At 50.1% G+C, this 18,719-nt stretch overlaps 1 protein-coding gene across 1 annotated transcript in view; it reads right to left on the minus strand.

The window, feature by feature from the left end:
* The window catches only part of SPOCK1 (SPARC (osteonectin), cwcv and kazal like domains proteoglycan 1), a 523,795-nt gene that overhangs the window by 102,927 nt on the left and 402,149 nt on the right, over positions 1-18,719 (minus strand). Inside the window, exon 6 of the mRNA XM_066272544.1 lies at positions 685-799. Within this exon, the coding sequence (XP_066128641.1) occupies positions 685-799 (115 nt within the window). The remainder of the gene's footprint in view (positions 1-684; positions 800-18,719) is intronic.

Raw genomic sequence — 18,719 nt, forward strand, 5'->3', positions numbered from 1 at the left:
AAGCCCTGACCCTCAGAAGGCAACCTTCTCTCTGGGGTCTCATTAAGGAATCCACAAGAAAGAGCTGAGACCAGAGGAAGAACAATATTACTTTCTCTACTGTGGAAAAATCCAAAGAAGCCCAACCCTCCTGCCCGCCTCAGCCTGGAAGAGAAAGCTGTCGGCCCGGGGATGCGTTCTTCTTTCATGTGCCCCTGGCTCTGTGCTGTCTTCCAAGCAGCATATATTAATGCAGAAATGCTTTTAGGGTGAAATGCTCTCCACCGCCATGACATCTCTGCAGTCTCTGTTTTGAAATCTGGCCTTGAGAAGTTCAAAGGATTTAGAGATCAGAGTTCAAGGAAGACCAAGATGCACCCCAGGGCAGGCCCTGGACTCAGTTGCAGAAAAACCTGCCCTTTCCGCACCACAGCTGGTTTGACCTCCCAGAGAACCCGATGCGTGTCCTGGACTAACAGAACTCGTTTCAAAGACTCCCAGCTTTCCTTTTCCACAGTAGCTGAAGGCAGTTCTGGTGCGAGTCCCAACAAGCTGCAGTCCTTGTCGAGCAAGCCCCCTCCCCTGCCTGGGCTAGAACGGCTAGGATAAACGCCAGGCTGCTGGCACCTGGGCGGAGCTTGGCCATGCCAGCCCTCCCAGACCACCCGGCCCTCCTTCAGAGATTCCTCTGAGATCCCCACTCACCATTCTTTTCTGCCTTGTGTTTCAGAGGCTCAGGCTCTGGGAGACATGGGCAGGGCCCGTCACACAGGGTGGTGAGGCTCTTGCCGGTAGAACAAGCATGGAACTCCATCTTGCACTGCAAAGGAGAGACAGGACAGGCCTCAGGGATGCGGCCAAGCAAGCCCCCACCTAGCTCCCACAGGGCACAGCCGGTGCCTCGCCCACCACAGTGAGGTCTGCAGGAGCAAAGACGGAGAACGGGGTGTCCATCTCAGTTCAAGTCTGAATTACAGCACACTAAATGAGAAATGTTTTTCCAAATGCATAGTATAACATCTAAAAATACTGCAGGAGCACTAGAAGGCTTCCTTTAATAAATGGTAAATGCGACTGTAACTGTTAATAAAAGTCTGAAACAACATCTTGGAATCCCACCCCCTGCTCCCACCCCAGCATAGGCAGCTTCTGCACGTTTCCTTGTCCACCCACCACGAGCATTCCTGGTCCCTCTCAGCTGCTCCCACTCTCTTCCTGGGGAGCAGCATCTTTCTTCAATTGACTATTCAGTAATTATCTGTCTAGTCTGGATGGCATGTGTGAAGCCCTGTGCTTCCCCTGGAGAATGAGAGGATTCAGTGCTTCTCTTCCAACCATCCAAAACCTTTTTCCACCGTCTCTCCTGGCAGAGGGTCCTGTGGTTGTCTAGCGAGCCTATGACTGGTGGAAGCATCCACCTGATTCTCAAATTCATGAACTAAGTCCCAAAGTCATCTGCCCACTTTCCGGTCCTTTCTCAGTAACAATGGTAGTATTCTGGCCACTTCCTGCCAGCAATTTGCTCCTCAGTCTGAACTGATTCAGAACACACGCAGGAAAGAAGGATGCTACTCACAACAGTGAACAACCTTTTTATTATTCCAACATTACAGAATAAGAAACTGAGACTCAGAGAAGTTAAATAACAAAAGATCAGCCATGGCCAGATAGCTCAATTGGTTAGGGCAGCGAATCAAGACACTCATAAGGGGTGGGGTCAGGCTTCACAGGCCGGTCTGACGCCGTCCCTGTCTCTGCCACATGGAGGCACTCGAGAGGACAGACAGAGGCTCGGGACTCTGGTTGCTACTGGCCTGGGTCTGAGTTGTCTGAGAGCTCACCCCTTTTTTTTACTGTGAAATTCTCAAGATCAAGGCCTGTGAGTAATCAGTCTTCTGCAAAGGCCCATGAGTTCAAAGCCACATTTCTATCTGGCAGAGATTCAAAAGAAGAGATAGGAAAATATTACCCCCTGTGTGTGCAGCTCTTATCAAGAGCCACGAGGAATCTTTTAAGAGAGAGAAAAGAGGAGATACCACCCTTGCCCTTGGAATGCACTAATGCATATCTTGGAGAAGGCCTGAAATGTTTGCAGAACAGCACACAGTGCAGACAAACACTGCTCACTGTGAGAGGGCAAGCTACTCGGTCTCCATGCCGATTACACAGCGAGGCACAGAAGACTTTAACCTGGCTCGAAGTATACCTGAGTCACTCTCCCGGAACTCCACCTGTCACCATGTAGCTGCCGCCCACCCTGTGGAGAGAGAGCGACAGCCAGTCCTCCAGGGTGCTGGCTTCCTCTTCATATAACACTCCCTTCTGTACACACTTGTTAGGTGTCCTGTATGAGCCCAGGGCAGTAGTAGCAGGAGGGGTGGGGGCTGTATAGGAAGCCATGGCCCAGACCTCACACAGAAACTGACTTAATGAGGAATCAAGAAAACTGTATGCCTCTGCAGCCACGTGGATGTGACCCTGAGGCTAGGCAGGACATCTTTGTCTATGTAGGGACCCGCAGGCACAGGCACACCTGTGGACTGTCCAGATGGACAGGAGGTAAGCCAAGAGGAACGCTGGAAGGTGGCAGGTGAGTCACCACTACAAGCTTCATTTCAGGTGCCCAGGGCCAGAGTGAAGGCTATGGACAGCCCCTCTCCCTCCCTCTTCCTGGGCCAGCGCTCTGGAATAATTTTCACTTTCAGATGAGCAGTTCTTAAACTTTCTTGTCAAGAGCATCCCTAAAGCTAATTTAGGGGAAACTATTTTTTAAATAAAAATTTATTTTATAGAGTCAAATTATATTACATTTCCTGATCATAAAGCCTATCCATACTGTTAGTGTAATTGCCTGTTTCTACCTGTGATAAGTGACAATACTTCTCCACACGTCCTCCCACCTCCCTGAAGGGGCCCTGTGCCTCACAACACAGCACTGCCCTGCAGGAAAGAGAATGCTCCTCCCCGGTGATGCCGTGCTGGCCAGTGGACTGTGAATAGGAGTGACATGAGCCAGGTGTGAGCTGCTGTTTTACGACCCACTGCTTGGTGTCATCGCCTCTCTTGCTCTTCTCTCTACTGTGAAATGACATGTGCCAGACCAGGGCTGCATCTGCCTGGGGCCCAGACAGCAGGGGACATGGCCAGAGCTGAAGCTGACCTACAGCGAACACACAACACGAACAGGACTTCATGGGTGTCCTTGCCAGCCACTGGTGTTCGGGGAAATGGCTACCACAGCATAATTTAGCAAAAGCTGGCTAACAAACAACTGACTTCCTACTGGACCATGAAGTGCTTGATGGCTGGGAAAGACCTTAGTCACTGTCTCGTCCCTGGCATGATGGGACACACATGCACCCCAGCAGACGGCTGGTGTTCAGAAGTAGGGGCTGGAGGACAGAGGCAGAGGGAGAGGCGGCACTGTTCTGATGCTCTGAATCCATTCCAGCCACCAGGAGCTCCCACCCACTGCACAAAGAATGCAGGTGCTGGAGGTCCCGGTGAATCATCTGGAGGTCCCGGAGAACCGTCCTGGACCGATGCTGCTCTCTGAGCTACTTCCTCTGAGCCCTGCATCCAGTACTCTGCTTGTCGGCCTCCTGTGCACCCCAGGAGACCCCTGGAGTCAGAGTCCAATCTGTCTGCCTCCTCGATGCCCACACCACCAGTTCCCTGGGGAGCCTGCCCAGGACCCCAGTGGACTGTCACTGTGGGTGCACGGCTCCCATGGCTGGCCCAGGAAGAAGCCACCAGAGGAAATCAGACCTATTTACACAAGCGACTATCATGTTTCAAGGGCACAGATCTGCATTTCATCTTCTAGGACAGCATATGGCATTTAAATGAGGCCCAAAGGACTGTAACTCCTTTTTTTTATTATTATAAAGCTCAAAACATGCTATGTATTCAATAGAGATACATATGTATGTGATAAAAGCTACTTTAAGGGGTGTGGCAAATGCCATTACGACAGGTTCCCTGCAGAAAGGAGGCAGGAGGGTAGCCTCAGCCCACAGCACCACTTGGGTATGGCACACCTTACAAGGTGAGTGTTGATTCTTGGGCTTTTGTTTTGTTACGAGCCTTGGCAACCGATATAAATAATACATGTGTGTATGTATCAAACACTTTATGACAAAATATAAAACAAAGTTGACAGGCTTTTATCAAAGTAATAACCAAGCTATAACCACCCTCCAGGGACACTCGTTACGAGGAGCGAGTAAGAGCCCATGTGGGTGCCTCTGGGAGGAGAGCACGCAGCTCGGACCCCGAGTTAGCACTGGGCACAGGTATCATGAGGACCTACAACTCAGACTTTGCCTGTATGTGCCCTTCCTACAGCATGTCCCAAGTCCCACCTGCAAATCACCCACCTGATCTCCTACCCCCCTGGTCGGCAAACCGTGGCTACTGAGCCACAAGCGGTTCTTTGGCCCCTTGAGTGTGGCTCTCTCACAAAATACCACGTGCAGGCACTACCTCAATAAGAAATGTACTGGCCCTGGCCGGTTGGCTCAGTGGTAGAGCATCGGCCTGGCGTGCAGGAGTCCCAGGTTCAATTTCCAGCCAGGGCACACAGGAGAAGCGCCCATCTGCTTCTCCACCCCTCCCCCTCTCCTTCCTCTCTGTCTCTCTCTTCCCCTCCCACAGCTGATGCTCCATTGGAGCAAAAGATGGCCCAGGTGCTGAGGATGGCTTCTTGGCCTCTGCCCCAGGTGCTAGAGTGGCTCTGGTCACGACAGAGCAAAGCCCCGGAGGGGTAGAGCATCGCCCCCTGGTAGGCCTGCCGGGTGGATCCTGGTTGGGCGCATGCGGGAGTCTGTCTGGCTGCCTCCCCGTTTCCAGCTTCAGAAAAATACAAAAAAAAAAAAGAAAAAGAAATGTACCTACCTTTATAGTTTAAGTTTAAAAATTTGGCTCTCAAAAGAAATTTCAATTGTTATACTGTTGATATTTGGCTTTGTTGACTAATGAGTTTGCCGACCACTGTCCTACCTCCTCCTCTCTCCCCCAGGGTCTTGCTAGGGAAGAACAAGATATAGAAGCTGGTCACCATACTATCTTTACCCAGAGCGGCCAGATAACTCTCAGAGTACAGGGCTGCTTGCTAGACTTGCTAGACGGGCCGCGCAGTGTGATGGGGACCTTTACTCCAAATGAACGCCTCACTCCAATCCAAGTAGCACCCTCTCCAGACCTGCGGGGAACAGCTGCTGGGGAAAGCCCTGGCCACTTACCCGTGAACTGCAAGGCTGGGCATTGCAAATCAGTGCCCTGGCTGTGTGCACTCAGACTCTGAAGCACAAGGTAGACAAGCTGCCCTGAGTCTAGGGCCACCAGGAGAACGGGAGCTCAGAGAAAAAGAGGTGGTCGTGTTCCATTCCCACGCAGGTATTCTGCTCCTCTCGTGACTATGCTCCTGACCTGAAACACTGGGCTCCCATCAGCAGGACGCACACAGCCTTCCTCGGAAAAGAGGCAGTGGGGAGCAGAGTGAGAAAGTGAAAAGATTCCCCTCAAGGGATGTGAGGAAGGAGAAATACGTGTCCCCCCACACCACAAGGCCATCACGGTGTCCTTCCCCATTTCAGGACTCCCACCCACACCCTCCCCCTTACAGTGTGCTCCAAGCAGGAGTAAAAAGTTGGTTTCTTGTCATAAGACTTGCTCAGAGAGCACCTGTCTGCCTCCTCCATGTCTGCCCTGCAGGCATGAGGACCCAGGTGGTCAGAGGAGCCCCCCTAGCTCTGCTGACTTGCTTCTGTCTGCACAGTGTCTGCAGAGCTCCAAGCAGGGCGGGGGCGGGGGCGTGATGGGGGGAGTGGGGGAAGTGGTGTGTGTGTGTGTGTGTGTGTGTGTGTGTGTGTGTGTGTGTGTGTGTGTGTGTTGTGAGCCTACCTCTTACAGTCTGAGCATACCTCTTAGAGTCTGCAGTCTACAACATGACATTCTTGGGAACTAATGAGGAACATCCATAAGTCGTCACTTTAGAGAAAAAATAACTTGGGGGATGCAAAAAAAAGAGGAGTAAGCAGGTATAAACATATTTTTGGATTTGGAGTGGAGAACCAGGCATTTGCTTAAAGCTCACAGTAGCCAGAGCTAAAGGCACCCTGCAGCTCCTCCACAGAAAGGGCAAAGGCGGCCCCTGGAAGGTCGCTGCTGCCTGGGGCGCCCTTTGGCCAACACCAGCAGAGGGTCTGAGTGGGGAGGAATCATTCCTGCTCCATCCCCCACTCTCTCGCTAGAGGGAAGAGCTTTGCACCTTGCATTTTGCATCTCATGAAAGATATTTTGAAGTCCTAACCCCTGGTATTTCAGAATGTGGATTTAAAACTAGGGTCTTCACAGAGATAATGAAGTTTAAAAGAGCTCATTAGGATGGGTCCTAATCCAATGTATGCCTATATAAGAAGGGCAATCTTGGACACAGAGACAGCCACAGGCAGAGAGGGAAGGTGACAGTGTGAAGGGTCACAGGGAGAATTTTCTGGCCATGCCTGAGGCTACCAGAAGCTAGAGAGAGGCAGGAACAACCCTGCCCACACCTGGAGTTCTACCTTCTACCTCCAGGCTAGGAGACAACCAATGTCTGTTGTTTAAAACCCCTGTCTGAAGTTGGTTACAACAGCCCTAGCAAACTAATACAGCTTCCATCCATATTTTTACAGAGACATCTCTAAGAAATGGGAACACCTTGTCATACTCAGGGTTGTGGAGCACAGATTTTCATGCCAAGCTGGCTCAGTTCTCCTGGAAAGGAAGGACCACAGAGAGTAGCCTCAGGACACAGAGCAGTTTGGACAGAAAGAAATTGTGAAATTGTATCAGCTGGGACTAGTGCCCAGAAAAGAGGAAACATGAAAAATTCAAGCCTTTGTATTAACTATATGGTAAAGAAGTTAAATGAATACTTAGCCTGAGGATTTAGAAGAGGAGAGCTGAGAAAGTGGGAAGTCAGTTAAGGACTTCTAGGTATTGCCCTGGAACCCATTTGTACAAAGCAAATATAATTATCAATACAAACCCCGCCCCCTTAAGTGCCCAGACCCCTGACCTGCTGCAAGAGAAATGCCTTTGCCAGTCCTCCCAGAGACAGAGGAGGTGGAGAGAGCCAGAGATGTCCTGAGTGGGCAGAGACGTTCACAATGCAGACCTACTTCAGAATAAATGTGCCAGCATATTTCCCAATCAATTTCCCCTTCCGTTTTTGCATAACAGGCCAACAGGACAGAATGAACGAATGTTCACCTGCAGGTGGCTAGTAAATCTTTGTCTTCTGCGATTTGTAAAGCAAAACTAATCACCTCTGTCTGGTTCGCTGCTCACACAGGTCTCCACTGAGTACACTTCTCCACCGCTCCACACTCTTCGCTTTGCCTTGTGTGCTTTGGGTATTATTTTTAACACTTTATTTAAATTGCTTTCTCCACTGATTTTCATCAACCTGTCATCTATTTTTAAACCAGACTGTTGACAGTTTGCAGTTGACAATTGTGTTCACAGTTGATGAATTCTGATTTGTTTTTATTCCCCTAAAATCATGTCAAAGAAGGGGGGTGGATAATCTCACAGCTCAGCTGGTTTTGGTAATTGGGTGTGAAGTGAGTAGCTGCTGACAGCACACGTGGTTCCCGTGGTCCTGTTATCCCCATGGTGGGAAGAACAGCTATCTCAGTGGTCATCTGGGAGGAGCTGTGATGAGAAAGACTTTGGTCTCATTCAGAGCTTTACTGAACATGCATATGCATGTGTGTTCCGTCTTTATTTATTGAGCACCTACTATAGTCTAGGCCCTATGCTAAGGCTCTGAGCCAACAACAGGACCTGTTCTCATGAAGTTTATATGGCCAGTGCTGATGAGGGTAGGGACAAACACACAGGTATACTTATTGTATGGGTGGTCGTGGAATCTTCTAGTAAGATGACATCTGAGAGAGATGTGAGAGGATAGAATAAAGTGAATCAGGCAGCTATGTGGGGAAGGGGCACCTGACTGCATTTGGGAAAGAGCAGGAAAGCCAGTGAGGCGGGGAGACCTGAGCAGGGAGCAGAGTGGGGTTGGTCTCAACTGCACTACTGATGGCCAGCTTTCTCCAAAGGCAGTGTGACTCGGGCTCAATCTTTACTTCTCTCTCTCTCTCTCTCTTTCTCTCTCTCTCTCTCTCTCTCTCTCTCTCTCTCTCTCACACACACACACACACACATACACACCAGTTAAGAGTTTCAAAAAAGACAAAACCTTAAACTTTAAAAGCAAGTTGTTAAAACTGTAAAACTGTTTTTACCAAAAAAAAAAAAAAAAATGTCAGCTAAATAAATTTAGAAGGAATGCTAGAACTAGAAAATCATCATTTTGCAACTCCCCACATAATAACTGAGTCAGGAAAGAATCTTTTGATGCTTAGTAAAAATAGAGAGTGACAGTTTTTTTGGGGGGGAGACAGGACATGAGCACAGTCTGAAAGGGTCAGCCACAAAATACATAGTTATTCAAAGAGGAAAATGTACATTTGCATATATATTAATAGATATGGAAGTTACACCTTACCAGCAGGTAAGGGGCCTGCTCAGTGCCTCTGCAGTGGTCACCACCTGGCGAGTACCTTCCGACGCGCTACAAATGGAAGAGCACACTAACATGTAGGAGACAGTGATGCCCAAAGCGCTTAACCTGAAATCTATTATTCATTAGGGGGAAAAAAAAATCTAAAATTGAGGACATTTTATAAGAAAACTGCCTGAACACTCAAAAAATAAAACCAGCAGGTCATTGCTCTAGATTAGAAGAAATTAAATAAATAAAACAAATGCAGTAAATGAGACTTGATTGGATCTTGAAAAATAGTAATTATACAAAGCTATGAAAGAATTCTGGGAAAAACTGTTGTGATTTTCATGTGTAAAGTATGTGAATCACTTCTCTCATAGATGTAACAACACCTACTACCATGGCTGTGGAGGACAATGCCTGTCTCCTTTTCTTAGGGCTGAAATGTCCCGATGTCTGCAAATTATTTCTAAATGATTCAGGGGAAGAGTGTGTATGTGTGTTCAGAGAGAGAGAGAAATTGCAAGCATTGAAAAATGTGACTCTGGGTGATGGGCACTGTAAGGTCGGTGGATAATGGGGGATGGTCACGTGGGGAACTCAGACCTGCGAACTTTGGCTGGGAACACCCACAACCAAGCGTGCCAAAAGAAACTTCCCTGGAGCCCTTTGGAAAAAAGCGACTGACTGTAAGCCAGGGAGATTTCACCATGTCATATTAGCCCAACTTCCCTAGAGGACTCCTTTAAATATCTCCCACACGGTTTAATCCTTGCGACTTCCTGGCCTCCATCTTTCCTCTGGGCCAGGGAACCTCGCTGGGCAGGATGAGTGCTCTGTACTCAATAAAGCCTTTTGTTATTCCACACTTTGTGGCTCCTTGGGGGGGGGACCTTACAGGCACAAAACACAATCAACAGTCCAAATGCTACGGAGATGTTCACCTGAAACCTCTGTACTCTTATCAATTAATGTCACACTGTTAAACTTAATTTTCTAAATAAAATTTAAAAAAAGAACTGCCAAATCTCAGTGAATGGTAAACATGTATACATTATACCATTCTTTTCACTCTTCTATGTGTTTAATCATTATTAAACCAATAGTTAGAAAAACTAACTGGAACTTGCTTTGCCCAGTGGTGTGAGAAAAACTCTTCCCCGAAAACACTCCTCTTTGCTTCCCAAACTGTCCCTCTACAGTGCTCTGTCACCCGTCGTGCTGCAGTGACTTCCTCCTGTGCCTGCCTGCGGGAGGGGGGTCCTGTTCACCCCTGACCTGGCCTAGAATTGTAAAGAGCTGGCCTCCACCAAGCATCTGCTAGACATGGCTGAGGTCTCCCAAGCATACAGTCTGTTCAGGGATGTAGGCGGAGGCTACTCGCAGGCCCTCGGAATGGCACCGCCTCAGATCCTGCCACTCACTCTTTCATGCTGCGTGTGGGGAAACTGAGGCTGGAAGAAGACAGGCATCTTATCTCAGCTCATTCTCTTCAGTAACTTCTGACCTTGTTTATCTTGTCAACAACATAGCAAATCCCTTTCCAGTGAATGAGAAGGCACATTTCAGTCCCCACCTTCTCCCCCTTGTCTTCTTCAGGCCTCTGCTCAAATGTCACCTGCTCATTGAAGGCTTCTCTCTTCTTACCCCTTTTAAAATTATAACCAGTACACTGCTTCTCTTACACTGTTTTCTGTGCCTTTTTAACATAAAACCTATCATCTGACACACGGTGTAAACCTGTTTTATTTGCTGCTCTCTATATGGCTAGAATGTGAGTTCCATGAAGACAGGGACCTTTGTTTCATTTGCTGCTACATCCAAAGTGCCTGGCCCATAGTAGGTGCTCAATAAAAACATGCTGCAAAGGGAGTGAGTGAAGAGAAGCAACGGGCTGTGTGCGGAGGTGAATCTCAGACCAGCACGTCCACCTTCCCTGGTGTCTGACTATGAATAAGAGCTCAGACCCTTGACAGTGTTGCCGGTGGAAGTGGGGTCCTTTCACAGAGTCACGAGAAAAGCATTTCTGGAGACCCACGCACGGGAGGTTGAGCTGTTGCGGCAAGACTTACTGGGGTTGAAATGGAAGGCTGCCCCCAGGTTCCCAAGGTCTCTACTGAATGTGTCTCACTGCGGATCAAGTCCAGCCTTGTCTTCGCTGGGCCCAGAACAAAGGCCAAGGTCCAAAGATTCTGTGCTGTTCCAAAGCTTAGTCCAGATTAGCCTTTGTCCCCCCCGGCTAGCACAGTCTCTGCTGTGGGCTGCGTTCCGGTTGGCGCTGTATTGCTACACCCCGGCTCTGCTCGGAGCTGCGCTCAGAGTGGCGTGGCTGCCAGACCCAGGTGCTGTTGAGCCTGTGCAGCAGCTACAGAGAGAGAACATGAACAAACAGGGCAATTGTGCTGCCAAGTGAGAGGGAGCAAGAGCTTTGTCAGGCTTGGATTAGATCATCTTGGGCGTGGGAAGGACCAGCTACTTCTTCAGACTGACCAATCAACTTCCCAATCCTTCATGGCGTGTGTTGGGTCTTTCCCCAACCAACCCATTTCCTAGATCTTCCGGGGTTCTGTGGCTCTTATCCAATCTGATCCTTCTCTCAGGTTAGGCTCAGCCCCTTCATGTCGCCATTTTGGCTTCTACTATGCATGCCAGGCAGTATAAGCACCTCCACCTGTGTCATCTGGACTTCTACTGCACATGCCCGAGAAGTCTACAGTATCATCTGGTTTCTATCGCGCATGTGCCAGCAGAGGAATTCCGTGTCCCAGTGCCCCCCTTCCCCATAATCCGGTACCAGGCCAGCAGGTCCCCAGTTCTTCAGCGAGATTTTTCCTGACCTCTTTGAGGATTAAGTCCCCTCAGTGCAGACTGTGTGGTCCCCTGGAATGTATGAATGAGTCTGTAAATGGTACTGCTTCCTAGTAAATCAAGCTTAATGGAATGCTGTAACTTCCTAATAAAGCAGGCCCAGTATCTGATTCAGCTTCCCAGTTTATTAAGCTTAATATCTGATTCCACTGGCTTCCTTCCTTTATGAATACTAACTACGCTAACAACAGGCCCCCAAGAAAGGCAAAACTCACAAGAAGATGGAGGTAAGGTTTCCTGGGGCACTGGCACTGTGGGAAAAGGGCTCAAAGCAGAAACGGCTGATTTACATAACAATGGAGAAGCACACCACCTCAAGGATGCCTGCTGTGACACAGGGAGACGGGGACCCGCCCACTCCCCTCCCCTGCCTGGCTCACTCCCTCCAGCTGGCCTCCTGGGACCCTCTCTCTCGCTGTGCTCACTATGCTGCACCCGCTGCCTGTTCACATACCTGCCTCCTGAAGGAAGTACACTTCTTCTCCAGGGGTCCCCAAACTTTTTACACAGGGGGCCAGTTCACTGTCCCTCAGACCATTGGAGGGCCAGACTATTAAAAAAACTATGAACAAATCCCTATGCACACTTCACGTATCTTATTTTAAAGTAAAAAAACAAAACGGGAACAAATAAAATATTTAAAATAAAGAACAAGTAAATTTAAATCAACAAACTGACCAGTATTTCAATGGGAACTATGGGTTTGCTTTTGGCTAATGAGATGGTCCATGTGCTCCTCTCAATGACCACCAATGAAAGAGGTGCTTCTTCCAGAAGTGCGGCAGGGGCCGGATAAATGGCCTCAGGGGGCCGCATGCGGCCCGCGGGCCGGAGTTTGGGGACCCCTGTTCTAGACCCTCGTGAAGGGACCAAAATTCTGCCACTCTGAAGCTGCTTTGGGGATACTGATTTAAAGCTGTTTATTTAAGAAACAAAAGACTCAGAAAGAACCTCTGACCCTCCGCTCTTTCCTGCCCCAAAGATTCTGACAGAGAAACCTGCTTCAGGGAGGAGAGAGTTTAGGATGCTCCCCTTTAGCCTAATTTGAATTAAACATGGTAAACAAGAGGCCTCCCAGCAAGTGCCTGTTAGCTAGATACCCCAAGTCCCACTGCATTGCTCCCCTGCCTGTGAGTTGCCCATTCTCACTTCTGGGATCTAAAACCATTTCCCGCCTGACCTGTTGGTGTCGCAGTGGATAAAGCGTCGACCTGATGTCGCAGGTTCGAAACCCTGCACTGTGTGATCAAGGCACATATGGGAGTTGAATTGATGCTTCCAGCTCCTCTCTCTCTCTCTCTCTCTCTCTCCCTCTCTCCCCCCTTGTAAAATAAATAAATAATATTTGAAAAAAAATTAAAACCATTTCCCTTTCTGCTTTGTCCAGAAATGTCTTATATACCCAATATTGTCTGTCTTTGAAGTTTTCATGGACTTATCATATCTAGGTGAATTCCTCATGCATGTACATTATTCTACTTTCATTTTCTCCTGTTAATCTGTCTCTGTGACATTTGGTTAGCCCAGACAGAATTTACAAAGTGGGAGGAAAAGTATTAATTTCTTTTAGCCCACATACTAGCATTCAGCAAGCACTTAATATGGGTCCACTGGCTTATGGGACATAAGTCGTACAACACGAGGTGAGAGCTGGTGTTGAGAGGTTCATTATATAGATTGAGAAGCTGACTCCGCCCTGGAGAAAGCAAGTGACAGCCTCAAGGACACAAGGCTAGTAAACGCAGGTTTCATTGTGAATGCAGATCATTCTACTTCTCCCTAGTCCACTGCTGTGGGCGGTGACTCAGACTCCTCAGGAGCAAGGAGTCTGGCCACGCCTCTCCAGGCACCGCAGGGCAGCCAGGTGAAGGTACGGAGGAAAGGAAGGGAGAACTCCAGAGCTAGGGAAGTGGAAAGGGAGGGAGGCTCCTGCTGAGGCTGCATTGCGATGCTGAGCTATGCGGGAGGGGGGGGGTGAAGCTGGCTGGCCACCTCCTAAATTATGGCACTAGGCACTAGGGATAATGATATTATTCAGCAACACTTTAAGGTATTGTAGTTAGCTAAGATCACTTTCAGAAGTCAAGCTGATTAGCCAACAGACTGGGCCAAGAGGACACGGGCACCTTCGCTGTGCAGCCCGGATGGTGCTGGCCTTAGCGCCTCTGGAGGCCGAAAGGCCTATAGCCAGAGGCGGATTAAGGTCGGTTGAGGTCCCAGGCGCAGAAGAAAATATTGGGCCCCTTACATTAGAAAAACAGTGGAGAGTTGAGGTTTAGCGGGGCCCTTCAGAAGTCCGGGCCAGGGCGCACACCGTAAGCATCCGCCGTCATATCCGCCTCTGCCTGCAGCTCCTCCTGGCTGAGATTAACTGTCCAGTGTCATATGGGGCTCTCTGGAATAAAGTGTTTTCAGAAGCTAACAGTCCAGAGTGGCCCTACCAGCTCCTCAAAAAAGAGCATCAGGCATCTGAGCTTGACACCCACCTAGCGAAAAGCTCCCCAAGAGTGAGAACCAGACGCCGTCCACACTCACGCCCCACACACAGAGTGGGAGGAAGGGGTTTGCTGAAATTAATTAACTAATCATCCTCCCAGCTACTTCCGGAAGCCAGGGACTTCCACTCCCATTTCACAGATGAGGAGGGTGGAGGGAGGGAGGGAGGGACACCAGAGTGACAGAGGGGAGAGAAAGAGCAGAAAGCAGCAGAGGAGGCAGGGCGCACAGAGAGAAGGGGAGAAAAGCAGGAACTACAAGGAAGGGAATGGCGGGCATGCTGAAGCATAGGCAGAGCAGACACCCTCCAGGGGAGACTCAGGCATGAGCGGCAGGTGGGTGGGAGCAGGTCCCCGCCACCCTCACAGTCTCTCGCGGGGAGAGACTGTGTGTGGCTGCTGTGTGGGCTCAGCAGAAATGAAGAGAATGTTCCTGAAATGCTGGCACCTGCTCAAAATAAAAACGCCTCGGTCGCTATAAACACCCTTGGGATCCTGTCTCTCCAGCTGTCTCTGCCTCCTCGGAGGGCCCTCCACCCCCGAGCAGAGACCTCTCCCCAGTGTCTGTCCCCCTACATGGCTGGGCCAGTCTCTCCTGCAGACAGGAAGCACAGGGGGTAGCAGGTGAGCAGAGGTGGTACCGAATGTCCATCGCGACTCTCCCCTCCACCATAGTGATGAGGGAAGGAGCGAGGCTTCTGCCCAGCCCTCATTGGCCTCTCTCACTGCAATCCTGGATGTGCATCTGACACGGGGCTCCACTGCTTACTGGAGGTGAGAACTGCGCACTCTGCACAACGTGCCCAAGCCCTTTCCTTATCACTAAACACAGACGACCCCCTCCTGCAGCCGTCAGGAGCACAGAAAGGATGAGGAAGAAGCCCCTAGTGCCTGGCAGCTGGTCCTGGCACACGGGAGACGGTGCATGTCAGTTTCTCTCTCCAGTCCTCCCCGATGCTGCCTTCATCCTTCCCTTCCGCTAACCACTCTCTACACCCCGAGTGAGCTCCGTACAATACAAATCTGTGTGTGATACTCCACCCCAGCTCACACCATGCCTTGCTCCCTTCACCTGCAAATAAAGCTCCTAAGCTAGCAGAAAAGGTCCCTAGTGATCGATGGTCCCCCGTCCCTCCACCCTTTTGCCTTTGCTCCTCTGCAAACACAGGCCTACTCTGCTCCAGAGTACAGACCCCAGCACTGACACACGCTCCGCCTCGGCCCATCCTGCCTGACACTTGCTTAGCCTGAGGCACTCCGGGAGCCTGCAGCGGGTGTCCCTGAGGGCTCCCAGCCTGGGCTCACCTCAACCCTGACACCTGCCCTGTATTGCAATGACTGTTGCCTCTCCTGTGAGCTCCACAAACATAATGCTTGAATATCCTGGCTTAGTCCCCATACCTAGCTAAGTATCTAAGAACAGCAGGGACTAAACAAACACTGACGGACTCACAGAGGCATGGGCAGGTGAACTGACAGACACTGTCCCACCTGTTGCACTATCTGCTGAGCAATTCCACGTTGCTGTAGGGTCCCCCTCTCCAATCACCTTGCCCAGTGAAATCATCCCACCATGTGATGCTGGGCTTCAACACACCTTGGCCCCATCAGTGGCGTCCCGACGCACTGTCCCCCAGACGCAAAGCTTGGACAGCGCCTCCAACTACCCTGTGGGATTCTCCCTGCTCTGGGGGAAGTCAGACCAAAGAGGCCTGGATGCTGCCATTCTCCTTCCTGCCCGAATTCATGCTCCAGTCCTCGTTTCTGAGACCATCGCCTCTCGTCCTGGCTGTGTTTCTCCAACAACGTCGCCCCAACCCTTCCACAGCTACTGGCCGCCCTCCTCCGAGTCCTGCTTTATTCCCATGTTCCTCTCATCTGAAAGCCTTTCCCTTTCCTTACCCCAGGTGTCCCCGCTCAGGCCAGGCCCCCAGGAGGACGCTCCTGACACTGGAGGCCACCTGGCTCCCCCTGACCTGCTCAGCCCCACGCCCTCTCCTCTCGTCCTCCCATCCCTAATGCTCCTTCATCTGTACAGAGCTGATGGACCTCGGGGCATATCTGTATCCTCCATGATGCTGGGAGGAATGGCTCATAAAGTCTTAATGATATACAAAATTAATTATATATGTGATTGTTTGCTACAAGTAGTCATCATGGCACCAAGCACTGTGTTGAAAGCTTTGCCTATACTTTCTGCTTTAATTTCCACCCCAGCTGGACTCCACACCATAAGGACTGTCATAACAGCCATCTTCCCCGGGAAGAAACTTGGCCTCAGGAACCTTACTTGCCCATGAAAGCAGTTCCGAGATGCAGAGCCAGGATTCAAGCCCAGGCGGCCTGACTCTGAAGCCTGTGTTCTTAAGAGGTTAACGCTATGGTCTAATGTCAAGATGTTTACTGCATTCAGACAAATAGTCCTCCTGGAAATAAAGGCAAGTCACACAAGCTGTGGGGGCTTCTCTGTGAACTGCACTGAGGTTGCACAGCGTTAGGGGTCCCATAGTTCTGCATCTGGAAAGGTGGAGAGGTGGTGTCCCTCCCAGGTGGCCAGTGGGGCTGCTGTGATGGTCGGACTGGAACAAGGGCTCCATGAGGCCAGGGGTCTTGGTTTTTTCATTCACCAATGCATCTTGGGCACCTAGAGCAGTGCCTGAGCATGGTAGGCATGCTTACTTGTCCCGGGGAAGAATAAATGAATGAGATCAGAAACAAGCCCCCAGAAGCCCTGCCAGACCTATCACCAAAGACAGAGTGAGTTTCTTAGGGAAACAAGGGAAGAAAACAACACACATTCCAAGTGGCTACAGCGGAGACAGCCCTGCACAGCCACCAAGGTGGGGATGGGGTGGCCATGTCACCAGAGCAAACACACATCAAGTCCATGTCCCTGCATACAGCCTAGCAAAGGCCCCCTCTGCGCTTCACACTGATGTTCTCCTGGTTCTGAACTCCTGAGAATGCAGGCTTCCCAGGGACTTAGCCACCTGGAGCTTGGACGAGGTTTGGCCACCACTCTGTCCTGCCCCCTCAGCAGGAGGGCTGGCTGCCTCCTCCCCCAGAGCGGCTCTGAGGGGCGTGTGCTGGGTCCCCATCCCCATGCTGTCTGCATTTCTCTGTCATCACTAACCCGCTGCAGGGACAGGCTCCTGACTCCTGTCTTCTGAAGCAGTGACCCGGCTGGGAACCTGGGCACAGAATCCCTTCCTTCCCTCCACGCAGAGACTGCAAAGACAGGGAGGAAGAAGCCAGAGAGAGGCAGAGGGGCAGCAGCTCTCCAGAGTGACAGGATCCATGTTGGTCCCCAGCAGCCCCTGACCTTCTGAAAAAGGACAAAACAGATGCCACCTAAGCATCTCCACCAACTCTTCCCCCAAAGCAAACACCTCGCAAGGTCAGAAAAAGCCATTAACATCTCACCAAGGCCTGGCGCAAGATAACCATCGCCAGCCAGCAGCCTAGCTCTGCGCCCGCACCCAGTATCCTCTCACCCCTCCACTCCTTGCGGAAAACAAACCTTTCCAAATAAAGCCTGCACACGGTCATAAGAACCAATGAGAATAAAGCAATAGATAAAAGTGACCAAAAATGCCAGAGCAGACTTTTGACCAAATGCAACAAGACTCAGGTGATATTTTAAAAATGAAACAGTAATTTAAACTTTGAATTACTGCCTGATATCACTGCTTAGAGATGAAAAAAAAACCTGTCATGCTGAACAAAAAAGCCATATAATTCAGAGAGGATTTTCTTTGGTTGGCATCGTCACTGTTAAAAACACATTTAAGTAATAAAATGCCTTTCTAAGAGTTCATTCTCTGATGGAGCTGGGTCGTGAAACTTCAGGGCTGGACAGAGCCTGTCATTTTTCCTCCCTTTTGATTGCAATGTTTTTCTCAAAACAGGTCTTTTCGCATTTCTCCTAGAACCGGATGAACTGTGAGCCAACTAGACCGGGTGCCCCATGAGGCTGACCTTGCGACCATTCTGCCCTGTGAGGCCAGTACGAGCTCATGGTCTCACTGCTCTTCCCATGGTCAGAAATGTCTCAGTCTCATCACTCATGGGAACACCTTGTCCTTTCGGACTTTCTCTTGAGGCCCAAACTAAAACCCCAGTGACCCTGAAATGACCATGACTTGACGAAGCTACAAAACTTGTGAGGTTCCGCGTCTGATGCCAGAATGCAGGTACCTGGGTAACATCGTAGCAAGTACAGAAAAAGGCAGATCTGAAACCAGGTCAGCCCTGAGGACACGGGAGCGCTTGTACAAAGCTCAGTCTTTTAATGAGATGCCAGGTCCCCAACCAGGTGAGCAGGGCTGGTTATGTAGATAGGTCGTAGGGGTAAGCATTAGCACGGGGCCAGAGAAGAGGGGCAAGAACAGGGACCCAGTTATAAGGCAAACAGGCATTTGGGGACAAGAAGCCCTAGAAGTCCTTGTGAATACTGCAGAGTCTGACGAGGTGAGGTTACAAGACAGTGATCGAGCTACCGAGGAGATGGGACATAAGAGAAAATCCTGGTGCAGGTTTTCAAAGTCAGTCAGCCATTGATTCCCGCCCTACCCCACCCTCCGGCTGTATGTCCTTGAGCATGGACTGGGGCCAGGAAGGCCTGGAGCCTGGCTGGGTCTCAGTCTACAGAGGTCTGGTCAAAGTGGTGCCGCTTCAAAGATCCAATAGTTCATTACACATTCAGTCCTCAGATCCAAGATCCAAGCTCCACACAGCCTTTCCTTCCTCAAATTCAAAGCTGGAAACTTCAAACTGGCCCCCTTCTGCCCCTACCAAGTTTCCACTTGCATATTGTGAGG

The sequence above is a fragment of the Saccopteryx bilineata genome, chromosome 4, assembly GCF_036850765.1.
Source record: "Saccopteryx bilineata isolate mSacBil1 chromosome 4, mSacBil1_pri_phased_curated, whole genome shotgun sequence".
Taxonomy (NCBI): domain Eukaryota; kingdom Metazoa; phylum Chordata; class Mammalia; order Chiroptera; family Emballonuridae; genus Saccopteryx; species Saccopteryx bilineata.